Source organism: Bufo bufo, chromosome 7 (assembly GCF_905171765.1).
Source record: "Bufo bufo chromosome 7, aBufBuf1.1, whole genome shotgun sequence".
Lineage (NCBI taxonomy): Eukaryota > Metazoa > Chordata > Amphibia > Anura > Bufonidae > Bufo > Bufo bufo.
In genome coordinates this window covers 21209816-21223245 of record NC_053395.1, presented here as the reverse complement: position 1 = coordinate 21223245, position 13430 = coordinate 21209816, and the positions used below count along the sequence as shown (strand labels likewise).

Below are 13430 nucleotides of genomic sequence, written 5' to 3'. Positions count from 1 at the left end.
CACTATGCCCATCAGCGAATACCTTGGGGTGTCTTCTTTCCAAAATGGGGTCACTTGTGGGGTAGTTATACTGCCCTGGCATTTTAGGGGCCCAAATGCGTGAGAAGTAGTTTGAAATCAAAATCTGTAAAAAATGGCCGGTGAAATCCGAATGGTGCTCTTTGGAATGTGGCACCCTTTGCCCACCTAGGCTGCAAAAAAGTGTCACACATGTGGTATCTCCGTACTCAGGAGAAGTTGGGCAATGTGTTTTGGGGTGTCATTTTACATATACCCATGCTGGGTGAGAGAAATATCTTGGCAAAAGACAACTTTTCCCATTTTTTTATACAAAGTTGGCATTTGACCAAGATATTTATCTCACCCAGCATGGGTATATGTAAAATGACACCCCAAAACACATTGCCCAACTTCTCCTGAGTACTGAGATACCACATGTGTGACACTATTTTGCAGCCTAGGTGGGCAAAGGGGCCCACATTCCAAAGAGCACCTTTCGGATTTCACCGGCCATTTTTTGATTTCAAACTACTTACCACACATTTGGGCCCCTAGAATGCCAGGGCAGTATAACTACCCCACAAGTGACCCCATTTTGGAAAGAAGACACCCCAAGGTATTCCGTGAGGGGCATGGCGAGTTCCTCAAATTTTTTATTTTTTGTCACAAGTTAGCGGAAAATGATGTTTTTTTTTTTGTTTTTTTTTCTTACAAAGTCTCATATTCCACTAACTTGTGACAAAAAATAAAAACTTCCATGAACTCACTATGCCCATCAACGAATACCTTGGGGTGTCTTCTTTCCAAAATGGGGTCACTTGTGGGGTAGTTATAGTGCCCTGGGATTCTAGGGGCCCTAATGTGTGGTAAGTAGTTTGAAATCAAAATCTGTAAAAAATGGCCGGTGAAATCCGAAAGGTGCTCTTTGGAATGTGGGCCCCTTTGCCCACCTAGGCTGCAAAAAAGTGTCACACATCTGGTATCCCCGTACTCAGGAGAAGTTGGGCAATGTGTTTTGGGGTGTCATTTTACATATACCCATGCTGGGTGAGATAAATATCTGGGTCAAATGCCAACTTTGTATAAAAAAATGGGAAAAGTTGTCTTTTGCCAAGATATTTCTCTAACCCAGCATGGGTATATGTAAAATGACACCCCAAAACACATTGCCCAACTTCTCCTGAGTACGGAGATACCAGATGTGTGACACTTTTTTGCAGCCTAGGTGGGCAAAGGGGCCCACATTCCAAAGAGCACCTTTCGGATTTCACCGGCCATTTTTTGATTTCAAACTACTTACCACACATTTGGGCCCCTAGAATGCCAGGGCAGTATAACTACCCCACAAGTGACCCCATTTTGGAAAGAAGACACCCCAAGGTATTCCGTGAGGGGCATGGCGAGTTCCTAGAATTTTTTATTTTTTGTCACAAGTTAGCGGAAAATGATGTTTTTTTTTTGTTTGTTTTTTCTTACAAAGTCTCATATTCCACTAACTTGTGACAAAAAATAAAAACTTCCATGAACTCACTATGCCCATCAACGAATACCTTGGGGTGTCTTCTTTCCAAAATGGGGTCACTTGTGGGGTAGTTATAGTGCCCTGGGATTCTAGGGGCCCTAATGTGTGGTAAGTAGTTTGAAATCAAAATCTGTAAAAAATGGCCGGTGAAATCCGAAAGGTGCTCTTTGGAATGTGGGCCCCTTTGCCCACCTAGGCTGCAAAAAAGTGTCACACATCTGGTATCCCCGTACTCAGGAGAAGTTGGGCAATGTGTTTTGGGGTGTCATTTTACATATACCCATGCTGGGTGAGATAAATATCTCGGTCAAATGCCAACTTTGTATAAAAAAATGGGAAAAGTTGTCTTTTGCCAAGATATTTCTCTAACCCAGCATGGGTATATGTAAAAAGATACCCCAAAACACATTGCCCAACTTCTCTTGAGTACGGGGATACCAGATGTGTGACACTTTTTTGCAGCCTAGGTGGGCAAAGGGGCCCACATTCCAAAGAGCACCTTTCGGATTTCACCGGCCATTTTTTACAGATTTTGATTTCAAACCACTTCTCACGCATTCGGCCCCTAAAATGCCAGGGCAGTATAACTACCCCACAAGTGACCCCATTTTGGAAAGAAGACACCCCAAGGTATTTCGTGATGGGCATAGTGAGTTCATGGAAGTTTTTATTTTTTGTCACAAGTTAGTGGAATATGAGACTTTGTAAGAAAAAAAAAAAAAATAAAATTTTCCGCTAACTTGTGACAAAGAATATGAAATTCTAGGAACTCGCCATGCCCCTCACGGAATACCTTGGGGTGTCTTCTTTCCAAAATGGGGTCACTTGTGGGGTAGTTATACTGCCCTGGCATTCTAGGGGCCCTAATGTGTGGTAAGTAGGTAAATGACCTGTGAAATCCGAAAGGTGCTCTTTGGAATGTGGGCCCCTTTGCCCACCTAGGCTGCAAAAAAGTGTCACACATGTGGTATCGCCGTATTCAGGAGAAGTTGGGCAATCCAAATGTCTAAAAATGCCCTCATAAAAGGAATGTGGGCCCCTTTGCGCATCTAGGCTGCAAAAAAGTGTCACACATCTGGTATCGCCGTACTCAGGAGAAGTTGGGGAATGTGTTTTGGGGTGTCTTTTTACATATACTCATGCTGGGTGAGAGAAATATCTTGGCAAAAGACAACTTTTCCCATTTTTTATACAAAGTTGGCATTTGACCAAGATATTTATCTCACCCAGCATGGGTATATGTAAAATGACACCCCAAAACACATTCCCCAACTTCTCCTGAGTACGGCGATACCAGATGTGTGACACTTTTTTGCAGCCTAGATGCGCAAAGGGGCCCACATTCCTTTTATGAGGGCATTTTTAGACATTTGGATCCCAGACTTCTTCTCACGCTTTAGGGCCCCTAGAATGCAGTATAAATACCCCACATGTAACCCCATTTTGGAAAGAAGACACCCCAAGGTATTCAATGAGGGGCATGGGGAGTTCATAGAAATTTATTTTTTTTGGCACAAGTTAGCGGAAATTTTTTTTAATTTATTTTTTCTCACAAAGTCTCCCTTTCCGCTAACTTGGGACAAAAATTTCAATCTTTCATGGACTCAATATGCCCCTCACGGAATACCTTGGGGTGTCTTCTTTCCGAAATGGGGTCACATGTGGGGTATTTATACTGCCCTGGCATTCTAGGGGCCCTAAAGCGTGAAAAGACACAAGTTAGTGGAATATGAGACTTTGTAAGAAAAAAAAAAAAAATTTCCGCTAACTTGGGCCAAAAAAATGTCTGAATGGAGCCTTACAGGGGGGTGATCAATGACAGGGGGGTGATCAATGACAGGGGGGTGATCAATGACAGGGGGTGATCAATGACAGGGGGGTGATCAGGGAGTCTATATGGGGTGATCACCCCCTGTCATTGATCACCCCCCTATAAGGCTCCATTCAGATGTCCGTATGTGTTTTGCGGATCCGATCCATGTATCAGTGGATCCGTAAAAATCATACGGACATCTGAATGCAGCCTTACAGGGGGGTGATCAATGACAGGGGGGTGGTCAATGACAGGGGGGTGATCAGGGAGTCTATATGGGGTGATCACCCCCCTGTCATTGATCATCCCCCTATAAGGCTCCATTCAGATGTCCGTATGTGTTTTGCGGATCCGATCCATGTATCAGTGGATCCGTAAAAATCATACGGACATCTGAATGCAGCCTTACAGGGGGGTGATCAGGGAGTCTATATGGGGTGATCACCCCCCTGTCATTGATCACCCCCCTATAAGGCTCCATTCAGACGTCCGTATGTGTTTTGCGGATCCGATCCATGTATCAGTGGATCCGTAAAAATCATACGGACGTCTGAATGGAGCCTTACAAGGGGGTGATCAATGACAGGGGGGTGATCAGGGAGTCTATATGGGGTGATCACCCCCCTGTAAGGCTCCATTCAGACGCCTGTATGTGTTTTGCGGATCCGATCCATGTATCAGTGGATCCGTAAAAAACATACGGACATCTGAATGCAGCCTTACAGGGGGGTGATCAATGACAGGGGGGTGATCAATGATAGGGGGGTGATCAGGGAGTCTATATGGGGTGATCACCTCCGTCATTGATCACGCCCCTGTAAGGCTCCATTCAGATGTCCGTACGTGTTTTGCGGATCCGATCCATCTATCAGTGGATCCGTAAAAATCATACGGACATCTGAATGCAGCCTTACAGGGGGGTGATCAATGACAGGGGGGTGATCAGGGAGTCTATATGGGGTGATCAGGGGTGATCAAGGGTGAATAAGGGGTTAATAAGTGACAGGGGGGGGGGGGGTGTAGTGTAGTGGTGCTTAGTGCAACATATTACTGAGCTACCTGTGTCCTCTGGTGGTCGATCCAAACAAATGGGACCACCAGAGGACCAGGTAGCAGATATATTAGACGCTGTTATCAAAACAGCGTCTAATATACCTGTTAGGGGTTAAAAAAATCACATCTTCAGCCTGCCAGCGAACGATCGCCGCTGGCAGGCTGGAGATCCACTCTCTTACCTTCCGTTCCTGTGTGCGCGCGTTCACAGGAAATCTCGGCTCACGCGAGATGACGCATATATGCGTCGCTGAGCGCAGGGCTGCCACCTCCGGAACGCGAATCTGCGTTAGGCGGTCCGGAGGTGGTTAAACATATCTGCTTGCTGACAGTGAATGGGAACATTCTTGTTTACATTCAGAGCCTATGATGTCGCAGTATAGGGATTATGCACATAGTGAGGTCACAGTACAGAATAATGTACACAGTGATGTCACAGTACATGAATAATAAACACCATGATGTCACAGTACATGAATAATAAACACCATGATGTCACAGTACATGGATAATAAACACAGTGATGTCACAGTACAGGGATAATGTACACAGTGATGTCACAGTACATGGATAATGTACACAGTGATGTCACAGTACATGGATAATAAACACAGTGATGTCACAGTACAGGGATAATAAACACAGTGATGTCACAGTACATGGATAATAAACACAGTGATGTCACAGTACAGGATAATAAACATAGTGATGTCACAGTACAGGGAGAATAAACACAGTGACGTCACAGTACAGGGATAATAAACACAGTGATGTCACAGTACAGGGATAATAAACACAGTGATGTCACAGTACAGGGATAATGTACACAGTGATGTCACAGTACAGGGATAATGCACACAGTGATGTCACAGTACAGAGATAATAAACACAGTGATGTCACAGTACAAGGATAATGTACACAGTGATGTCACAGTACATGGCTAATAAACACAGTGATGTCACAGTACAGGGATAATGTACACAGTGATGTCACAGTACAGGGATAATGTACACAGTGATGTCACAGTACAGGGATAATGTACACAGTGATGTCACAGTACAGAGATAATAAACACAGTGATGTCACAGTACATGGATAATAAACACTGTGATGTCACAGTACATGGCTAATAAACACAGTGATGTCACAGTACAGGGATAATGTACACAGTGATGTCACAGTACAGGGATAATGTACACAGTGATGTCACAGTACAGGGATAATGTACACAGTGATGTCACAGTACAGGGATAATGTACACAGTGATGTCACAGTACATGGAAAATAAACATAGTGATGTCACAGTACAGCGATTGAGATAATAAACACAGTGATGTCACAGTACAGAGACAATAAAGGCAGTGATATCACAATACAAGGATAACTCACACAGTGAAGTCATAGTACAGGAATAATACAGATAACAATGTCACAGTACAGGGATAATGCACACAGTGATGTCACAGTACAGGGATAATGTACACACTGATGTCACAGTACAGGGATAATGTACACAGTGATGTCACACTACATGGAAAATAAACATAATGATGTCACAGTACAGCGATTGAGATAATAAACACAGTGATGTCACAGTACAGGGATAATGCACACAGTGATGTCACAGTACAGGGATAATGCACACAGTGATGTCACAGTACAGGGATAATATACACAGTGATGTCACAGTACAGAGACAATAAAGGCAGTGATATCACAATACAAGGATAACTCACACAGTGAAGTCATAGTACAGGAATAATACAGATAACAATGTCACAGTACAGGGATAATGCACACAGTGATGTCACAGTACAGGGATAATGTACACACTGATGTCACAGTACAGGGATAATGTACACAGTGATATCACAGTACAGGGATAATGCACACAGTGATATCACAGTACAGGGATAATGCACACAGTGATATCACAGTACAGGGATAATGCACACAGTGATATCACAGTACAGGGATCAAGCATACAGTGATGTCACAGTACAAGGATAACACACACAGTGATGTCTCAGTACAAGGATAATGCACACAGTGATGTCACAGTACAGGGATCAAGCATACAGTGATGTCACAGTACAAGGATAATGCACACAGTAATGTCACAGTACAAGGATAACACACACAGTGATGTCACAGTACAAGGATAATGCACACAGTGATGTCACAGTACAGGGATCAAGCATACAGTGATGTCACAGTACAAGGATAATGCACACAGTGATGTCACAGTACAGGGATCAAGCATACAGGGATGTCACAGTATGAGGATAATACACACAGTGATGTCACAGTACAAGGATAATGCACACAGTGATGTCTCAGTACAAGGATAATGCACACAGTGATGTCACAGTACAGGGATCAAGCATACAGTGATGTCACAGTACAAGGATAATGCACACAGTAATGTCACAGTAGAAGGATAACACACACAGTGATGTCACAGTACAAGGATAATGCACACAGTGATGTCACAGTACAGGGATCAAGCATACAGTGATGTCACAGTACAAGGATAATGCACACAGTAATGTCACAGTAGAAGGATAACACACACAGTGATGTCACAGTACAAGGATAATGCACACAGTGATGTCACAGTACAGGGATCAAGCATACAGGGATGTCACAGTATGAGGATAATACACACAGTGATGTCACAGTACAAGGATAATGCACACAGTGATGTCTCAGTACAAGGATAATGCACACAGTGATGTCACAGTACAGGGATCAAGCATACAGTGATGTCACAGTACAAGGATAATGCACACAGTAATGTCACAGTAGAAGGATAACACACACAGTGATGTCACAGTACAAGGATAATGCACACAGTGATGTCACAGTACAGGGATCAAGCATACAGTGATGTCACAGTACAAGGATAATGCACACAGTAATGTCACAGTAGAAGGATAACACACACAGTGATGTCACAGTACAAGGATAATGCACACAGTGATGTCACAGTACAGGGATCAAGCATACAGGGATGTCACAGTATGAGGATAATACACACAGTGATGTCACAGTACAGGGATCAAGCATACAGGGATGTCACAGTATGAGGATAATACACACAGTGATGTCACAGTACAAGGATAATACACACAGTGATGTCACAGTACAAGGATAATGCACACAGTGATGTCTCAGTACAAGGATAATGCACACAGTGATGTCACAGTACAGGGATCAAGCATACAGGGATGTCACAGTATGAGGATAATACACACAGTGATGTCACAGTACAAGGATAATGTACACAGTGATGTCTCAGTACAAGGATAATGCACACAGTGATGTCACAGTACAGGGATCAAGCATACAGTGATGTCACAGTACAAGGATAATGCACACACTGTTGTCACAGTACAGGGATCAAGCACACAGTGATGTCACAGTATGAGGATAATACACACAGTGATGTCACAGTAAACTATTTATGCCCCCTTAATTAACAGCTTATATGCCTGCTACCCTGGTCGTTATGTAGCTGTGTGGAACAAGTTTGCATCCATTGGAACTAATTGTCTTTATAGCACAGAGGTGGGGGTCTCCCCTCAGCGTGCTCACTGCTCTCTCAAAATACACTATATAACACGTGCCATTTCTGTCTCTTTCCTTTCTCAGGATTCTAACTATGTTGTTGCTGTGCAAAATTATGTAACCGAAGGCAAAAGTTTCCTGAGCTTCCATAAAGGAGACATCATTCGACTGCAGCCTATGGAAGGACTGCAGCAAGGTCAGCGCTTGTGGGGCTGCAGGAAATCTAGATAACATGAAATATACTGGCAGTCAGGAACTTGCTCTCATATAAGGGCAGTCCATGGGAACAATATAACTCTCCATGCCGTGAGCTCATCCTAGTGGTGGCTGTATAATCTGTATGCAGTGAGCGCCCCCTAGTGGTGGCTGCAGGAAGCTGTAATTATACCATATAACTGTATGACACAACTAATGAGGTCACTTACATAGTTGTAGCTTTCTAACATTCTCTCTGAATTTTTATGCTGCATCATGGATCCTTACACAGGCCAAAGCTATGGCTGTGTCGTTAGAAAGAAGGTGATGTATTTGGAGGAGCTGAAACGTGGCACTCAGGATTTCGGTAGGTTCTACTGATCTGTTTATTCTGTTCTTCTGCGATCTGTGCTGTGAATGACCCCCATTTGCATGACCATTTTCTCCACGTGTGCAGCTTCCAGTGTCTCTTCTTCTGAGTGCTGTACTGTGTAAGGTTAGGGGCTCGTGGTCGGCTCTGCTAAGCACTGTATTTGCAGACATTAATACCACCTGTTCCCCCACAGGCTGGAAATTTGGGGCCATTCACGGCCGGTCGGGATTGTTCCCGGCTCAGTGTGTCCAGCCAGTAGCCGCTCCAGATTTTGTGAACCTACCAGCGGATAGAAAAGAGGAGCCAAGAAACCGCTATAGTCGAGCGGCTGCATCTGCGGCAGTGGCTGTAGCCGTGGCTTCGACTGCCGTGGCTCATGAATTTGACAAAAAGATGGACGTAAGTTGGAAAAGCGTCTTTCGAAGCATCTATAGAGGTCACTAGTGGACGTTTATAGATGGGCGTCACTCTTTTTTTCCAGGGATCGCCTACCCCGAGCGAATATGCCGAAAGTTTGGATGAATATACAGAGGTGGACACCACGGAGATTGTGCTACAGGGAAGCTCGTATAACATGGTGGAATTTGCCAAAAAGTATTTCCGAGAGGGTCAGAGGATGTTGGTGCAAGAAGAGGCGGTTAAGACGTCAGGGTAACGCCTACTTCTTTGGTGTCTTACGCCTGTCCTTGCGCAAAAATTTGCTACTTTTGTACTGTACAACCTTTGATAAATTCCAATCATATTTTTAATTTTTTTTTTGCTTTTATTCCAGTGAATCTTCTAAACAAGGATCAAAGAAAAGTCAAGAGCTCAGGGACCCGGCCGACATGGTGAAATTTACCAAGGTGAGCTATCCTGCGCTCATAACATGACTACTTTCAGAGGCGAGGGCTCTACGACAAGACGCCATTGCTTGCAAGTGACGGTAAAATCTCGACTTGTATCTTCTTATGAGAATAAATAAGTTACAACAGGGTAGGATTTTCCGCAGCAGAATTGCATGCTGCAGTTTTCCCGCAACTCACATCTGGGATGATAGATTTCTATAATAAAAAAATCTGCAACTTCCTTATATAATCTGGCGCGCGTTTATTTTAAGGGTCCATTCACACGTCTGTAACGTGTTTTCTGGATCCACAAAACACGGACACGGCAATGTGCGATCCACATTTTGGGGACCGTACATCGCCGGCACTAATAGAATATGTCTATTCTTGTCCGCAATTGCGGACAAGAATAGGACATGTTCTATTTTTTTCGGGAACGAAAATGCGGACCTGGAAGTGCGGGTCCGCATTGCCGGAGCCGGGCCGAAATGAATGGGTCCGCAATTCCATTCCGTAAAATTGCGGACGTGTGAATGGGGCCTTAGACTACGCCAGAAAAAAAAAAATGCTGCTGTCAATTACACCCAATTTATCCCCAGTGCACGCCTCACATTTTCTTCTGTCCTTAGAAGACATTTTATGGCTTTAGTAGTAATGAATGTGTCTAAAAGTTTTTGGCCTTGCGCCTCCCAGTAAACAACCCCTACTATTTTGGCTTTTGGCCAGACTGGCAATAACAAAAAATGTTCATGTTTTTGTGCAAATTGTGACTTTTCAAAGCCGAGCGACTAATAAATACCTCTTTGTGCTTCAGTTCCTAATCCTTTTCACAATCTCTGATATCCTTGCCTCCAGACTTCTCACATCTGTCAGTTTGTTACAATTGTCTTACATCTGTCGGTCCCCTATCTGCTGCTAAACTACAACTCCCAGCATACCCTGGCAAGTTGTACTTCCTCAGCAGTTGGACATCCACAGGTTTGGGACCTCGGTCTTCTGATTCTTGTATTGATGGTGTCCTCTGTGTCCGCCTAGAACCCCATACAGGAGTCACTTATAGAGTTCAGTGACAGCAGCATGAACAGAATCGCCTCTGAACTTTTCCTAGGTAAGGCTAATAATACGGCCTCGATTTCATGTTTTCTATGCATCTGCTCCGTATAGATGCCCCTCGTCTCCCCTGTATACTAACGTTTCATGTCCTTTCTTATGCAGCTGTGATGAGGTTTATGGGCGATGCTCCGATGAAGGGTCAGTCGGAGCTGGACGTGGTGGTCACAGTCCTGAAGGTAGACAGGATTTGTCTATGGCCGGCTTTAGATTGTCAGCACGCTGACACCAAATGTTTTATAATAACAATCTATTTCTTGGGTTCTGACTGTTCGCTCCTTGTCATTGCAGCTGTGCGGCGAACATGAGGTCTTGAAGGATGAAGGATACTGCCAGATCATCAAACAGATAACAGACAACTCCAGCACAAAGACGTAAGTCATCAAAACCATACCCCATGCTCATATAAATTGCCTGCAAAATCTGCCCCTTCCCCCTACCAAAATATAAAGATGCCTAGACATGTCAACTCGCCCTCCTTTAGCGGGAAGTAACCTACTTTTAGTCGCCCTCACCCAGTGACATACAGTTTTCACCCGACTATCTGGAAGAAAGGCCAAAACTAAGGGCTCTTGCACGACTGTATGTACAGATCCGCAAAAAACACGCATGACGTCCGTGTGCATTCCGTATTTTGCAGGCCCCTAATAGAGTCTTATCCTTGTCCGTAATGCGGACAATAATAGGACATGTTCTATTTTTTTTGCAGAACGGACATACAGAAACGTAATGCACACGGAGTAACTTCCGTTTATTTGCGGACCCATTGAATTGAATGGTTCCGCATACAGTCCGCAAAAAAAGCCGTAACGGACACGGAAAGAAAATACGTTGCATGAGCCCTAATGCACAGTGCCCTGTATACTTACTCTGCTGATTCTTGTTCTGGGTCCTAATGCATCAGTGCCCAGGCTGGGAGTGAGTCAGGTAAGTATATCAGGTCAGGGGGGATGTATTTATGGGGTCTGGTCTGACCAGGAGTCATAATATATTTAGCAATCTGCTCTGGAGTCTGAATATAACAAGCGGTCTGGTCAGGTTTGATATAGGGGTCTGATCTGCAGTCTGATGTTAATATAAAGACTCTGAATATATTTAGAGATTCTGGTCTGGGGTCTGAATAAAGTTAGGGGCCTCTAATGGAGTTTGATATTAAGAGGGACTCTAAATGTCCGAAATTAATATAGAGGGTCTGAATATATTTAATCACACCCTTTTATATAAGCCATGCCCACAGGCCGCTCCAGGGTCCTATAAGGTGCACCTTGTCCTTCTGCTGCCTGAGGCGGAAAACGAAACGGCGCCCTCCCATTTCTTATCCTAACCCTTTTGCCACAATGAAAGCGCTCATTGCCCTTCTGCTGCCCCCCTCTTGCCCCACCTGGCCTCATTGGTGGTGCACCCCAAACCTACACTGCTGACCTGTAGGCCTTGCTCTGATTATAGGGACAGTTGTCAGAGAGGATGGCGGCTCCTGTACATCCTCACCGCCTATCACAGATGCTCTGAAGTCCTCAAGCCATATCTGTTCAAGTTCCTTCAGGACACGTGCCGAAGTCCAGGCCTGCACTTCCAAGGTGACGAGAACCTATGGGCTTCCACCTCTCTATACCCTCCAGGAACAAGTACTGTCTGCTGGGTGGTCGTCTGGACCCCCAATATCCATGCATCACCCTGAAAGTCATTTTTGTATAATTTATATTATTTATTCCAACCCCTTGTTCTCACCTGTCAAATTTTACCAGGGATTGCAAAAGCCTGTGAGCAGAACCTACGTAAAACCCTGCAGTATGGAGGGCGATCGGAACACCCCAGTGCAATGGAGCTAAAAGCCATGGTGGTAGGTGGTCACCTCAATAGTAAAAAAATAAAAATATATATAATAAATTAATAATTAAAAAACTAATAATAATTAATAAATAATAATACTAATGTTGAGACAAATTAAGATATGCAAGATGCATTTTTTTAAACTAACAATCTGTAATGAAAAATGACTCGTTTGATGGGAGAGTGTTGTGAGCATGTGCGGAGGTCATGGCGCAGGGAGGGGGAGGAACTGAGCTGTCTCCATTACCACTTTCAATACTGGATCCTCTCTGTGTTATCTATATATAGACAATACCTGTCATTGTAATCCTGATGATAATGATATGACTGCTGCTCCTGCCCTCAGTGTACACAACACATGCTGAAAAGTGCCAGAAGGTGGCAGCCTGTGTGACTTTGTTTAATCAGGGTATTCCCATCTTATAAATTGTTGGCATATTACTGACTGAGGGGGGTCTGACCTACGGGACGTATGTTTTAACACTTTGGCAGGTCTCACCACGTCACTAGTCCTTATTTTAGCGTCTTTTTTTTTTTCATTATCAAGTTAGATATATTACCCATAGGGGCCGGGAGAAGCGCCAAGAGGCAGCTCTTCCTTCTGCCCGGAGGAATTGAGCGACATCTCAAGATAAAGACTTGTTCTGTAAGTGAAATTACTGGAAAAAATGAATTAGAACTCAGTCGTATCTTGAGTTTTTATAGAATACGTGGCCTCCCCTGTATAGATGATTGACTCTTGACCTCTGCAGGTGGCGTTCGATGTCATAGAGGAGATCTGCACAGAGATGGGGGTGCACAGGGACGAGGCGTATAACGAATATGCCATCTTTGCTGTGACTAATAGGGGTAAGTACTGAAGACACAGCTTGAGGCCTTATGCACACGGCAGTTCCGTGCATTGGGGACTGCAATTTGCGGTCCCCAATGCACGGGCAAAGTCTGTGCGGCGGCCGGGACGGATCGAGACCCATTCAACTTGAATGGGTCCGTCATCCATCCGCACCGCAAAAAAAATAGAACATGTTCTATTTTTTTGCGGTGCGGAGGCACGGACAGAAACACCACGGAAGCACTCCATAGTGCTTCCATGGGGTTCCGTGCCGTTCCGCACCGCAGCCATGGATTGCGGACCC

At 44.3% G+C, this 13430-nt stretch overlaps 1 protein-coding gene across 1 annotated transcript in view; it reads left to right on the top strand.

Annotated features, from left to right (window-relative positions):
- Positions 1 to 13154, top strand: part of MYO15A (myosin XVA) — an 88041-nt gene extending 74887 nt beyond the window's left edge. The window contains exons 45-55 of the mRNA XM_040441412.1: positions 8044 to 8155; positions 8721 to 8926; positions 9009 to 9178; positions 9300 to 9372; positions 10390 to 10462; positions 10570 to 10643; positions 10756 to 10838; positions 11911 to 12041; positions 12210 to 12304; positions 12863 to 12940; positions 13047 to 13154. Coding sequence (XP_040297346.1) covers positions 8044 to 8155; positions 8721 to 8926; positions 9009 to 9178; positions 9300 to 9372; positions 10390 to 10462; positions 10570 to 10643; positions 10756 to 10838; positions 11911 to 12041; positions 12210 to 12304; positions 12863 to 12940; positions 13047 to 13154 — 1203 coding nt within the window. The remainder of the gene's footprint in view (positions 1 to 8043; positions 8156 to 8720; positions 8927 to 9008; positions 9179 to 9299; positions 9373 to 10389; positions 10463 to 10569; positions 10644 to 10755; positions 10839 to 11910; positions 12042 to 12209; positions 12305 to 12862; positions 12941 to 13046) is intronic.
- The last annotated feature ends 276 nt before the right edge of the window (positions 13155 to 13430 follow it).